Source organism: Hoplias malabaricus, chromosome Y (genome assembly GCF_029633855.1).
Source record: "Hoplias malabaricus isolate fHopMal1 chromosome Y, fHopMal1.hap1, whole genome shotgun sequence".
Lineage (NCBI taxonomy): Eukaryota > Metazoa > Chordata > Actinopteri > Characiformes > Erythrinidae > Hoplias > Hoplias malabaricus.
In genome coordinates, this window is record NC_089820.1 from 66,664,250 (window position 1) to 66,679,040 (window position 14,791).

At 41.6% G+C, this 14,791-nt stretch overlaps 1 protein-coding gene across 3 annotated transcripts in view; it reads right to left on the minus strand.

The window, feature by feature from the left end:
- The window catches only part of LOC136679056 (collagen alpha-1(XXVI) chain-like), a 48,523-nt gene that overhangs the window by 9,134 nt on the left and 24,598 nt on the right, over positions 1–14,791 (minus strand). For all 3 annotated transcript variants that reach the window (XR_010796520.1, XM_066657335.1, XM_066657334.1), the window contains exons 4-10: positions 11,145–11,206; positions 10,660–10,786; positions 7,298–7,405; positions 6,686–6,823; positions 723–764; positions 568–611; positions 408–470 (exon numbers count right to left, since the gene is read on the minus strand). Coding sequence is in view for 2 of the 3 variants with exons in the window: in XM_066657335.1 (XP_066513432.1) it covers positions 408–470; positions 568–611; positions 723–764; positions 6,686–6,823; positions 7,298–7,405; positions 10,660–10,786; positions 11,145–11,206 (584 nt within the window). In the remaining variant the exon portion in view is untranslated. The remainder of the gene's footprint in view (positions 1–407; positions 471–567; positions 612–722; positions 765–6,685; positions 6,824–7,297; positions 7,406–10,659; positions 10,787–11,144; positions 11,207–14,791) is intronic.

Consider the following 14,791-nt stretch of genomic DNA (forward strand, 5'->3'; position numbering starts at 1 on the left):
ATGAAACTAGCTGTATGAACTCTGTCAGACGAGCCTTTCTCTGAACCACAAATCTGTGAACCACTTCTGTTCTACTTTTTTGCTCTTTAATGGAGTTCTTGGCTGGAATGTTAACTTTGGAAATCCTCATATGGGTTTTTTCACAGATGTTTGTTTTTGACTGCTGCTACATGCTGCTTAATGTAATCTCCACTCCATATTTACCAACCAGCCTACCAAACTCCAGCAAATATATAGGAGTCTTATTATAGGCACTCATGTGATGAACTAATCAACTCACAATGAGGCTAACCCTACTTCTAACGTGCATAAGAAATGGATATAACCCCATGATGAACATGGGATGAAGCAGTGAATGGACCCTACTAGAACATACTGCATTGTGTATTCAGGCCATAGGACCTTACCCTTTCGCCTGGATCTCCTTTAGGCCCTGGACCTCCAGCCTTGCCTGGGAGGCCGTTTATTCCCTGAACCAAACAGACAAACACATAGATCCACCTTAAAGTTACAAGACGTTAAAGTCATTGACAACACTTCACGCTGTTCACGTGAGGTCATACTTACATCTTGTCCAGGTACACCAGGGATTCCAGGAGGGCCCTGGGGGCCTTAAGAGAGAGAGCACAGTCAAGTGTTACAGTAATAAAGCCATCAGTAAATGTGATGTTTAAATCAGTACTTTTATATATACATTTAAAAAAAATGTGTGCATGTCATACCTGAGGGACCAGGAGGTCCTGGAGGTCCTTCAAGTGCCTTATCTGTTCAACCACACAGATAGATACAGTACAGTCTTATTCTGTTCACACAAAGCCTTTCTTTAAATAACACTCTTCAATCATTCTTTTATATTCGACTTCCTATTTTCAGATCTTTATCAAACACTGGGGAAATGGCAAGGAGTGACACTAAGACAGAATGTATATTTATACTGTGGATAGTCTGCAATGAGTACTGCAGTACACAGCTCTGACCCATGGAAAAACTTTGTGTACTTCCTTAGAAACACTGGGTCATGGGCAGAAATGAAAAATAGATTTTAGACCAATTCTGGATTTGGATTAGTAACCAGACCATACTGAGCGGTGGAAAACTGGAAATCTGTCACGTTTTTCATTCCCAACAGACGCTTTGCAGTACCTGACTAGCCCATGTTGAATTTGGCTACCTTTCAACCTGGGTTTCCATGTGTGCAAAACTGGAGCTAGAAATAGTGACCATTGTCTGGTCAAACATTGTGACTGAATTATTTATGGGTACCCTTGGGGGACAGAAAAAAGACACACACTTAACCAAGGTGAAATCCCATCTGGATTTGGAGTAGAAATTGTATGAAAATGTACCACACTCTACCAAATATATCAACATTTCTCCACGTCAGAAGGAGCTGGTCAGTTCATGGTTGAAACGCCCTGTTGGGTGTATGAAGTACACTGCTCTTACCTTTCAAAGTGCCCATTAACCGGGTTAATGGGAGGAATTAATGCAGACAAAGCCATCGATTGAGACCCACTCCAATGACCTGCCAAAGAATTCCCCTCTGCACACAAGAGGGATACAGTCATACCCTCCCATCCAGTGCTGGAACTCCATTCGCCCATTTGTCCGTTTGGCCCAGTGTGCTAGGGACTGGGACAGGAACAGCTGTCCTGAAGGGCCTAATCCACTCTCTCTCAGGCTGGAACAGGGCCCACATGCTCAACATGGCTGTCAGCAGCTCCCAGTCACATGAAGGAGTGTGCTGAGGACAAGGCATGTGCTGGATATGAATGATATAGGAGAGGCTATTGTGTGACTGGATGTATTTTTGAGTGGTTATGTAGGAGTAAAAAGTTTGTTCTATAACCCGTGGTTTAGGGCCATGACAGGTGCAACAAAGACTGAATGATATTTAAATTAAATAATATAAATTAAATAATATTTAGGCGATATGAGTCCTGCATCAATGCCATTAAAACAAACCAATCATTCATCATCAGTGCCTGACATCACTAATGCTCTTTTGGCTGAACAGCATCATATCTTCACAAAAACGTTCATTCATTCACTCATTTTCTGTAACAGCTTCATCCTGATCAGACTCGCAGTGGGTCCAGAGCCAATATGCAATCACTGAGGGAACACTCAGCACAGGACACCAGACACACACTCTCACCTGTGGACAATCTCACTCACACACACACACACACACACACACACACCTGTGGAGAATTTTACACTCACCCTCACACAAGTGGACAATTTCACTCACACACACACACACACACACACACACACACACACACACACACACACACACACCCCTGTGGACAATTTCACACTGTTATCCTGTCACTCTTTCTCTCGCTCTCTCTTTCACACACACCCACACACACGGGGACAATTTCACACACTCATCCTGTCACACACACACACACACACACACACACATTTGTGGACAATTTTACACTGTCATCCTGTCACTCTTTCGCTCGCTCTCTCTTTCACACACACACACACACACACACACACACACACACACACACCTGTGGACAATTTTACACACTCATCCTGTCACACACACACACACACACACATTTGTGGACAACTTCACACTGTCATCCTGTCACTCTTTCTCTCGCACCCTCTTTCACACACACACACACACACACACACACACACACCTGTGGAGAATTTTACACTCACCCTCACACAAGTGGACAATTTCACTCACACACACACACACACACCTGTGGACAATTTCACACACTCACCCACTCACTCACACACTCACATCTGCGGAGAATTTGTATTCACATCTGTATTTAAACAAAAAATCAGCATGGCATCTGTGAAATTGAGATATTTCTTTAAATCACCATGAGGACTGTCCTTATATTTTAAAATTTAAATTAAAAAAAGATTAAATTTAAGGAATAAACGTTTCCTCTACACCAGCTGACCTGGGACAGTCTACTCTGTCCACCTCACATGCGGATGGCCCAGCTCGAGGCCCAGTGTCTTGCGGTATACTCTCTAGTGCCATAAGCTGTAGAGTCATCATCTACTTATATACGCCATATAATGAGTCCCCAGATATTCTAAAGCAGTGTGTGAAAGGCCTTAAGAAATTTCACATGTAGCCACGTTCACACACACCTCCCAGGCCTCTGGAGTCTGGGAACAGCAGGAGGTCTCTGGTACAGTCAGGGGTCCACTCCAAACCTCAGCCTGTGCATCAGCCCTCCGTTCTGCCTGAGGGGAAACCAATCCACGAGCACCTCCTCCTGCTCTGTGAAGCTGCACAAGGAGCCCAGCCGGCCTGGCAGCGTCCCTCTGGAACCAATTTCTGGAGCTGCAGCTCTCCGCCTCTCCAGCCCACCGGCCCCAGGGGGTCCGAGTGCCTCGCCCTTGCCTTTTACACACGGCTGCTCTTTGGCACGGAGGTTCCGAAAGCAGACTGCGGCGCTGACAGCTTACAAATTAGAGCTGATTTACAGCCAGCTGACTGGAGTCTGCGCCCATGCCAGGGGCCTAATCAAAAGCAGCTCTGCCCCAGGAAGGTCCAAGAGCAAGACTCTGACGCCCCCTGCTGGCTGCTCTGGAAAGAGCATAAGGAGGCCTAGTGATGGTTTGTTATGATTAAGACATATTTAAGCTGGGTTTCTTTACAAACTGTATATTGGGAAAGTTAAATGACAAGTTTGAAGAATTAAATATTTAAAATACTTCTAGGAAATTAGGACATACATGTTTTATATTGTATTTTTAAAACTCTATGATTGTTAAACTGTGTCATAAATGAAAAAAATAATGGTTATCTGTGTGTACTATTATGTCATCCTCTCTGCTGCAGCTCATTAATAACCATTTAATGCTATAGCATCCTGTAAAGTAGTGGTATGTGTCATAAACCCGTCAGGTGTCCGGTTCCCACCACCACCACTGTGAACAATTCTGATTTGGTCAGTTTCTTCTAAACCAAGTAATTTATATGAAACTAGTCACAACTTTGTTTACAACTTAACAAATCAGATACATACATTTTTACATTTATACATTTTTAAAAACTGGTGGCAATCCCCTTTAATTACAGTTAGGATGGGATAGATTTTGGGACATTTTCATTCATTCATTCATTATCCAGTTCAGGGTCGCGGTGGGTCCAGAGCCTACCTGGAATCACTGGACGCAAGGCAGGAACACACCCTGGAGGGGGCGCCAGTCCTTCACAGGGCAACACAGACACACACACACATTCACTCACACCTACGGACACTTTTGAGTCTCCAATCCACCTACCAACGTGTGTTTTTGGACTGTGGGAGGAAACCTGAGCACCCGGAGGAAACCCACGCAGACACAGGGAGAACACACCACACCCCTCCAGACTGTCACCTGGAGGAAACCCACGCAGACACAGGGAGAACACTCCACACTCCTCACAGACAGTCACCCGGAGGAAACCCACGCAGACATAGGGAGAACACTCCACACTCCTCACAGACAGTCACCCGGAGGAAACCCACGCAGACATAGGGAGAACACTCCACACTCCTCACAGACAGTCACATGGAGGAAACCCACGCAGACACAGGGAGAACACACCACAGTCCTCACAGACAGTCACCCGGAGGAAACCCACACAGACACAGGGAGAACACACCACACTCCTCACAGACAGTCACCCGGAGGAAACCCACGCAGACACAGGGAGAACACACCACACTCCTCACAGACAGTCACCCGGAGGAAACCCACGCAGACACAGGGAGAACACACCACACTCCTCACAGACAGTCACCCGGAGGAAACCCACGCAGACACAGGGAGAACACACCACACTCCTCACAGACAGTCACCCGGAGCGGGACTCTAACCCACAACCTCCAGGTCCCTGGAGCTGTGTGACAGCGACACCACCTGCACCACCGTATCGCTCAGGACATAATTCAGTCAAATAAAATCATCACTGGAGGTCTGTAATATTTATGCCTGATTTAAAGTGCATTTGGCCAAGTTCATTTAAACACTTAGGGCCAACACAGCTGGCTTAATTCAGACCAGAAAGAAAACAATGAAAATGAAAGCTTCCTTCAGTGCCTTCTTCCAAACCACAAAATATAATTTCTCACAGTATATTATGAGACATTTAACATGTCAATTAGATAATACTCCTATAATTATGTAGTTAACGTAATTATTGAAGTTATTATAATATGAAGAAAACAAATAATGCGCCCAAATAATTGCTTTTCCACATAAAACAACAAGCGAAACTGTTTCAAACAGAGTCACATTAAGAGTCCAGTGTGGGTGACATGAAGAAATTACAGTCTACTCTAGGAAATAAAGCAGTGGAAGCAGAGCACCTGGTCACTGTGCCCTAAATACAAGAGGGTTTAACAAACTACAAAGGGTTTCCTGAAGACAATTAAGGCCCTAATATATTTGCAGTCTTACAACCAATAACCAGTGAAATAAACTGCATGTCTGAGTGTGTAAACGCTAGAGTTTCTTCTCAAATCAAAGGCATTAATGAGGAGTCCCCCCCCCACTCACCCATCGCTCTCCTCAGCTTGATTGAGTGGAGACGGCTCTAAAGTTTACAACGGTGGAAAGTATGCTGCTGAATATGGAAATTATAATTACCGTATCATAGGTCAAAGTCATGGAGAAAATCTAGCTAAAAACAAGGCCGTTGTTTTTGGCAATCGTGTTCAAGAGGGTAAATTGTGTGCACCGATCCTTAGCAACATCTGTAAGGAATTGGGTTTGCATCTATGTGTACATGAAGTATAAAACCTGTTGCAGCGTTTCCCATTGAGGGAATTGCTCCAGTGGTTTTACATATTAAAAATGTAATTGTTAAAGACGTTCTATGTCTTTTTCCACCCAATATCTGCGCTGACTTCAACTATCAGGTGTTTACTTTGACTAACTAGCTTTAGCTGTACATACTTGATTTATATGTAGCAACAGAAATATAAGGAAAAAACAGCTGTATCTGAGAAGATTGTTTGAATCTTTGAGTATATTCAGTTACTGTATATTACAGTTTAGAACCTCTTGACATATACTGGATATAAAACTGCTGTCCTTCCCCTTCTCCCACGCTGTTAGCAAAAAGGCAGGATGCAAATGCAAGTTTGTTTTATTGGAGTGCATGAAAAAAAGACAAAGATATTTGACTAGAAATAGAAACCCAAAACATAAAACTACGTTTTCAGACATAAATACACACTAACAACAAGAATCACCATAACAAAGACAGAGCAAGGCAACCACAGGCCAAAAACAAGGGGGTTATATGCACCCACTCAAGCACAAGGCCTGTAACAAGGAACAGCTGGGGCCAATATGTAACCATGGTTACTGACCACTCCCAGGTGCAACACATGACAATAGCAAAACAAGTCAGTGACAGGAGCACATGGGGAGTTCAACCAGAAAACAAGAGAGACCCTATGAACATGACACTAAGTGACTTGTGACACCTGAAGTTGTGTGATGATAAAAAGCCATTGTTCCTCTCAATGCATCACTGCATAGTTTTGGATTGATGCTAACTCAGCACCCTTGATCAACACACTTGGAGGAGAACAGTAGCTTGAGGGGGCTTAGTTATGCTTTCTAAGATTCCAAACAATTATTTACCTACTTCTTGTAGGTGCTGTTTGTGTAAATAACGGAATACACTCACCTGTTTCATCCTCAAACTGAAATACATCCCCTCTAAGAGGGATAGAGTTGGGAAGGCCAGGTTTTCCTGGAGGCCCTGGGGATCCTGGAGGTCCTGGAAGACCAATTTCACCTGGAAATCCTCTCTGACCCTTTGGGCCTGGGAATGAAGATGAACCTTTAGCTTATTTCCATATATAAAGTGTGCTAAACTGCATTTAACGAACAATTTATGTACGATATTAGTAATGGAAATTATTGAAGCTTCTACCCTAAAAGTTTTGTACTGCCTGGCAAATCAATTTAAAACATCAACAGCATACAGACATCAGCACACTAGGGTATTTCACAAAGCAGGGTTTCTGAGTTATCCAGAGCATTTTAGCCAAAAATTGAGCCTGTCTAAAAGTAGGCCAAGTCAAGGATTTTTCTGAACAGTCCTCACAATGACATTATACCCTCACTCAAAATGGAACTAATCAGGAAATCAGGGTTCCGATTATGTTATGTTTCTTTAGCTAGGAGAAACATATTTTTGAAGAGCTATGGGTTTCAGTCTCTGTTGAACAGTCTTTAGTCACACACACTCATACACTCATTCGTATCACAGAAAAAGTTAGTTGGTAATTTTTACCTGAAGGTCCCGTTCGCCCTAAGGCACCTTTCTCTCCCACGGGTCCAGGAGGGCCTGAGGGTCCAGGAATGCCAGGGGGTCCGACAGGTCCTGGAGGACCCACTGCACCTGCACAGAGAAAGTAAAGAAACACAGGGTTGAATTTGCATGGGAAATAAATCTATAACATGTATTTAAATATATATGAGGTAGAGCTTTGTTTATAATTCTGTGTGCAAAATTAAGAAACTCCTTAATAATCTATGCATTTTATTTTAATAGTGTAATACATTTTAAACTGCTTCATACTGCTGAATCCAAATGTTACACAGTGTATATTTTTTTTCAGAGAATAAAACCTACTAAATACTAAAACCCACTGATACTAAAACCTACTAAATTCTAAAGCCTACTAAATACTAAAACCTACTAAATACTAAAACCTACTGATACCAAAACCTACTAAATACTAAAACCTACTAAATACTAAAACCCACTGATACTAAAACCTACTAAATTCTAAAACCTACTAAATACTAAAACCTACTGATACCAAAACCTACTAAATACTAAAACCTACTAAATACTATAACCTACTGATACTAAAACCTACTAAATACTAAAACATACTGATACCAAAACCTACTAAATACTAAAACCCACTGATACTAAAACCTACTAAATTCTAAAACCTACTAAATACTAAAACCTACTGATACCAAAACCTACTAAATACTAAAACCTACTAAATACTATAACCTACTGATACTAAAACCTACTAAATACTAAAACCTACTGATACTAAAACCTACTAAATACTAAAACCTACTGATATCAAAACCTACTAAATACTAAAACCTACTAGATACTAAAACCTACTAAATACTAAAACCTACTAAATATTAAAACCTACTGATACTAAAACCTACTAAATTCTATAACCTACTAAATCCTAAAACCTACACATACTAAAACCTACTAAATACTAAAACCTACTGATACTAAAACCTACTAAATACTAAAACATACTAAATACTAAAACCTACTGATACAAAAACCTACTAAATACTAAAACATACTAAATACTAAAACCTACTGATACTAAAACCTACTAAATACTATAACCTACTGATACTAAAACCTCGTGATACTAAAACCTACACATACTAAAACCTACTAAATACTAAAACCTACACATAATAAAACCTACTAAATACTAAAACCTACACATACTATAACTTACTGATACTAAAACCTACTAAATGCTAAAAACTACTGATACCAAAACCTACAAAATACTAAAACCTACTAAATACTAAAACCTACTGATACTAAAACCTACTAAATACTAAAACCTACACATACTAAAACATAAACATACTAAAACCTACTGATATAAAAACCTTCTAAATACAAAAACCTACTAAATACTATAACTTACTGATACTAAAACCTACTAAATACTAAAACCTACTGATACTAAAACCTACTAAATACTAAAACCTACTGATACAAAAACCTACTAAATACTAAAACCTACTGACACTATAACCTACTGATACTAAAACCTACTAAATACTAAAACCTACTGATACTAAAACCTACTAAATTCTATAACCTACTAAATACTAAAACCTACTGATACTAAAACCTACTAAATACTAAAACCTACTGATACTAAAACCTACTAAATACTAAAACCTACTGATATTAAAACCTACTAAATACTAAAACCTACTGATACTAAAACCTACTAAATACTAAAACCTACTGATATTAAAACCTACTAAATACTAAAACCTACTGATACTAAAACCTACTAAATACTAAAACCTACTGATACTAAAACCTACTAAATACTAAAACCTACTGATATTAAAACCTACTAAATACTAAAACCTACTGATACTAAAACCTACTAAATACTAAAACCTACTGATACTAAAGCCTATTGATTCTAATACTTATTAAATACTAAAACCTACTAATTACTAAAATCTACTGATACTAAAACCTAGCATCATTTCAGTCTTTGCATATCTGCAGTGAGTTTTAAAGTGAGGTGAAGCAGCTAATATCAGATACAAATGCAAAGAATAGGCCACCAGATGCTGATATAAATTCACACGCTTAACAAAGTCATTGTGGGACATCAAAATATTCCCACAGACTGAACTGTAATCCAGCCGTCAAATTCATCCTCATAGACTCTGGGTCTTTTTGTATTACTGTAAATAACAGCTTTTGTTTTGCCTCATTGTGGGAGTTTACCTCAAATCTATTAAGTGGATTCGACAAAGTTAAGCCAGGTCCATGCAAGGGTTGCCAGATTAAACACTGGATGGGCCCATAAAGATGTAAAAAGGCAATATGATGAGGAACAAAAACACAGTATCTGAAGCCTAGCTTTTCTATGAAATTAAATCACATCTTGAGAAAAGAACACAGACCACTTTAAAAACAACCCTGAAATTAGCATGTATTTAGTTTTAAAATGGGACAGGGCAGAACAGCTAGAATGTATGAGAATAGAAGGATGTTTTATAGGAATTTTATTAATGCCATCAATGTCCACTTCCTTGAATGACCCACAGAATGGAAGTGTAATGTTAAATGATTGTCAGTTTAGACAGTCAGACTTTAGACTTTACCTCGAGCCAAACTTTCCACTCATGAACAACTTTTGTCCAAACCAAACTACTTATTCGACATCAGAAATGCAAGGAGGGAGTTTATTAATGGTTTGCTTCAGTAACTGATTTCACCTTTACTCTTTTGCAAAGAACATTTCTGTGAGAATTGAATGGCATTCAGCCACAAGACCTTTAGTGAAGTCATGTGCTGCCATTAGTTCTGGATAACATACACCACACCAACTCATTAAAAGATACAGGATAGAGCCGAAACACTGTTTCATTGCTTCAATGCCAGTGTTATGGGGCTGTATACCTCTGTAGCCAATGCTTGGCACTAGACACAGTGATTTTAGGCTCATGTGCAGCTGCTCCAGAGCATCACAGTTCATTTTACTGCACCTGGATGGCTGGGTCAGCACTTTCAGCACAGCACACATTCAGCCCAAGGCTGAGGTTTTTAATGCTATTAAACACCAGGTGAGAACTTTCAGACACAGGGAAATTTTGGCTGCTGAAACCCTAAAGAAATATGAATATATTTTATTCACATCTCTTAGCAACAGCATTTCATAGACTCAACATATCGTTACTCCTCCACTCATACGGCAATTACTTTCTCCTCGTATGTGGCCACAAATCTCAGAGAGCTCAATTCCAGGGGTGAAACAGAGCTCTGTGTTAAGAATTAGGAACACTTGCTTTATGAGAAACCAGAGGACAGGTGGAACAATGGTTATATTTCCTCACCTGGTTTCCAGAAGGAGGGGGGTACGACAGGGGTGGGGTTGGGTCTCTCCACCTCATTGTGTGTGGATCCCTCTGGTGAATTATTAACAGGTGGAGGCTGGAGTCTGGCCACTTCCAACACCTTGATCTAAAAAAATACAAACACAGTTTACAAACAGAATACCAAATAAGAAACTGATTATCTTCCAGTTACAACAACTAATGCACTAAAGGCAGTACTGTTTAATACAGTTACTCACATGAAATCATAGCTGTAAATAAATATTATATATTATATATTATATATATATTATTTATATTTACTACCAATATTTTGTTACATTTTGGAGTCTATTTCTTTAAAAAGCCATAGTGGTATACCTCAGGGCTCTGTAGTAGGGCCCTTCTTGTTGTACTATTTTGAACCTTTGATTTGTCTAGTTCTATCAGAACTGCATGCACATCAAACCAGACCTATGTTTCATACCTCTATGCCTTTTTCTTACCTTAAATTCAATGGTGTTCAGACGACTGCTCAAGTCAGTGAAACCTGTACAGTTCATACATTCTACAAAAAAAGAAAAAAGAGAGAGAGATTGAGTTTCTGTTTTTTTTTTTTCAAAGCACACAAATTATCCTCTTGAGGCTTTCTGTAAAATAAACCCCACCAAGACACAGCTTGTTTGATCAGGGTATGGCCCCACCATGCCTCTATGGAATGTGTGTTTACATGTCTTGAGTGTCTAGGGAACATCCAAAACATAAGGAATAGCAGTTAGCTTTTTGGTTAGCCACATATATACAGTTAGCCAGAATATAGTGCCCACTAATACACAAGCATGCACTCACATGGGCCATAGTGTTCCTGAGGAATGTCTTCCAGCAGTAGTGAGTGAAAGCACACTACAGTGCCAGTGGATGAATGACTTATATGAGTCCCCTGAGGTAACATTTCACTGAAACAACAAATTACAGCTCGTTACTATGTTATTCCAGTACTAAATCAGCCCATTCGTCAGGACTTGGAGGTTCGACACACCTACAACTGTGGACAGGCTCTCTCTCCTTCCGCACTTCCTACTTACTCGTTCCCTTTATGTACTGCTCCATCCCTCATTCACTTTCCAAGTGCTTGTTTTCTGTCTGTCTGCCAGATGGCAGGTCTCCCCACTGTCCTAGAATTTAGCCACAGGTGGTGTCGCTGTCACACAGCTCCAGGGACCTGGAAGTTGTGGGTTCAAGTCCCGCTCTGGGTGACTGTCTGTGAGGAGTGTGGTGTGTTCTCTCTGTGTCTGCGTGGGTTTCCTCCGGGTGACTGTGAGGAGAGTGGTGTGTTCTCCCTGTGTCCGCGTGGGTTTCCTCCAGGTGACTGTCTGTGAGGAGTGTGGTGTGTTCTCCCCGTGTCTGCGTGGGTTTCCTCCGGGTGACTGTCTGTGAGGAGTGTGGTGTGTTCTCTCTGTGTCTGCATGGGTTTCCTCTGGGTAAATGTCTGTGAGGAGTGTGGTGTGTTCTCCCTGTGTCTGCGTGAGTTTCCTCCGGGTGACTGTCTGTGAGGAGTGTGGTGTGTTCTCCCTGTGTCTGCGTGGGTTTCCTCCGGGTGACTGTCTGTGAGGAGTATGGTGCGTTCTCTCTGTGTCTGCGTGGGTTTCCTCCGGGTGACTGTCTGTGAGGAGTGTGGTGTGTTCTCTCTTTGTCTGCGTGGGTTTCCTCCGGGTGACTGTCTGTGAGGAGTGTGTTGTGTTCTCCCCATGTCCGCATGGGTTTCCTCTGGTTGCTCCAGTTTCCTCCCACAGTCCAAAAACACACATTGGTAGGTGGATTGGCGACTCAGAAATCTCCATAGGTGTGAGTGAATGTGTAAGTATGTGTCAACCTGAAGGACTGGCGCCCCCTCCTGCCTTGCGCCCAGTGATTCTGGGTAGGCTCTGGACCCACCGCGACCCTGAACTGGATAAGAGTTTACAGACAATGAAGGAATGAATGCTGTGCCAGCATTGCTAATATACGGCCTATTTCTTCTTCATCCCAAATCCCAATTTTGCTCAAAATGGCATGGCTGGCCAGTGGTGGCAAAATCAGGTCCAGAAAGTAAAGACAGGTGAAGGAAATCTTTTCAGGTTTTCCCTTAGCCATATCTGTGTTTTTCTTTCCTCAGGCAGGAGGAAAGAAATGACAGCTCCACATCCTTTCAAACCCATTGTGTTGAGCAGTCTTCACACAGTGGAAGGATGGAGACAAACACCTGTGGATTCCTCCAGAGCTGAAGTGAGGACAGACCATGGTTTTCTAATTTTTTGTGCTGCAACAAATTCTTTGACAGCTTCTAACCACAATGTTAGTAGGAGGCTTAAAAACACATTACATTCATTATGTCATGCCTCAGGGCTTTATGCAAGTCCCTTTTAAGTTGTAGATTTACCCTTGGGTTGACTGAATACTACGAATAGAGGCAATGTTGGCAGAGGACATAAAAGTAATAAAAAGAAGGATATATGCAACATCAGTTCAATTCATTTATTTTCTAGACAGGGTTATTTCTGTGGCTGGGCTTGCAACAAAAACAGAGTTCAAACAGTCCCCTCTACAACAACAATCAAATGAAGGAAGAGTCGAGGCTGAAAGACATGTCCTGGCATCTTGCCTAGCTCTGTTTTTTTTTAGAGAGCTTAACCTGGTGTGGATTGGTTTGGCGTGCAAATGTGTGGCCCGCAGAAATGATTGGTCTGGGATTGGTGAAGAAACCATAAACAGCCCACAAGAACCAAAAACTCTCGAAGGAGACAGGATTTCCGTTTGGGAGGGTTTAATTACATGGGCCAATTGAACAAGTTTCCTCAGGGCATGCACAAAAAAAGGGAAAAATCATTGCTAGCTCCATGTTTACCAGCCTGACCCTAAACACAACAGATTATGTTTATGAATCCACAGAGACTATAGATCTAGAAAAACATTTTAAGCGTGCGCAGCTGTTAAAATATTTTTCAGCCCTCATAAATGTGGTACAAATCTCTTGCTAAACTATCACCATTAACCCTTTAAATGTAAGTTAAATGCTATGAAACTCATATGTAATAAAGTTACGAGAGGCGGAGGCCCCAGCACAAAAAGCCTGGATTTATATCGTGAAAAACGTCCAGTGTCAGGAAAAACCCCAAATCATTTAACAGGAAATTACACAGAATCCTCTTCTTGGCTTGATTCGTAGATGTTTTCTCCTTTTTTCTTCATTAAAAGCTTTTTCGCAGCTCCACCAACTTTCAGACCTATAGCAACCTATAGAGTGGCCTTCTCACAACAGAAGAATGAACATAAACATGTGGATTTCTTCAGAGCTGTAGCGAGAGTGTAGCTTGATGTTCTCCTCGGTCACAGAGAGAGTTGTTTATCTGCGATGTTTAAAGTGGGGACAGTTGTGGTGTGTTGCATAGTTGTTAGATGCTCCATGTTGAGTTCCTTCTAGGTTCTAGAGGCAGAGCTTTCCAGCTCCTGCACCCTCTTCTTCCACAGACATGCTTTTATGATGTGGGTTTGAATTGCCTTGCTGACGTATACATGGGTATCCGTGAAAAGCAAGTCATCTTGAAGGTAGAATGTGACGTTCCATATACTTTTCAGTATTCATTGAGCTATCAACAGAAGTGTAAGTTACCTTTGGCAAGAGCTGTGACATGACTCAATACTGTATATTTGTTTTCTTCTTAATACATTGTCATTGACACTAGGCATGGTGGCCAACTGGCAAGGCGTTGGTCTCGTAAACCGAAGATCATGGGTTCAACCCCCGTCCAAGGGTGGCATGGTGGCGCAGCAGGTAGTGTCGCAGTCACACAGCTCCAGGGGCCTGGAGGTTATGGGTTCGATTCCTGCTCCGGGTGACTGTGAGGAGTTGGTGTGTTCTCTGCGTGGGTTTCCTCTGGGTGCTCTGGTTTCCTCCCACAGTCCAAAAACACACGTTGCAGGTGGATTGGTGACTCGAAAGTGTCCGAGTGAATGTGTGTGTGTGTCTGTGTTGCCCTGTGAAGGACTGGCGTCCCCTCCAGGGTGTATTCCCGCCTTGCGCCCAATGATTCCAGGTAGGCTCTGGACCCCCCGCGACCCTAAATTGGATAAGCGGTTACAGATAATGGATGGATGGATGGACATTGTCATTACA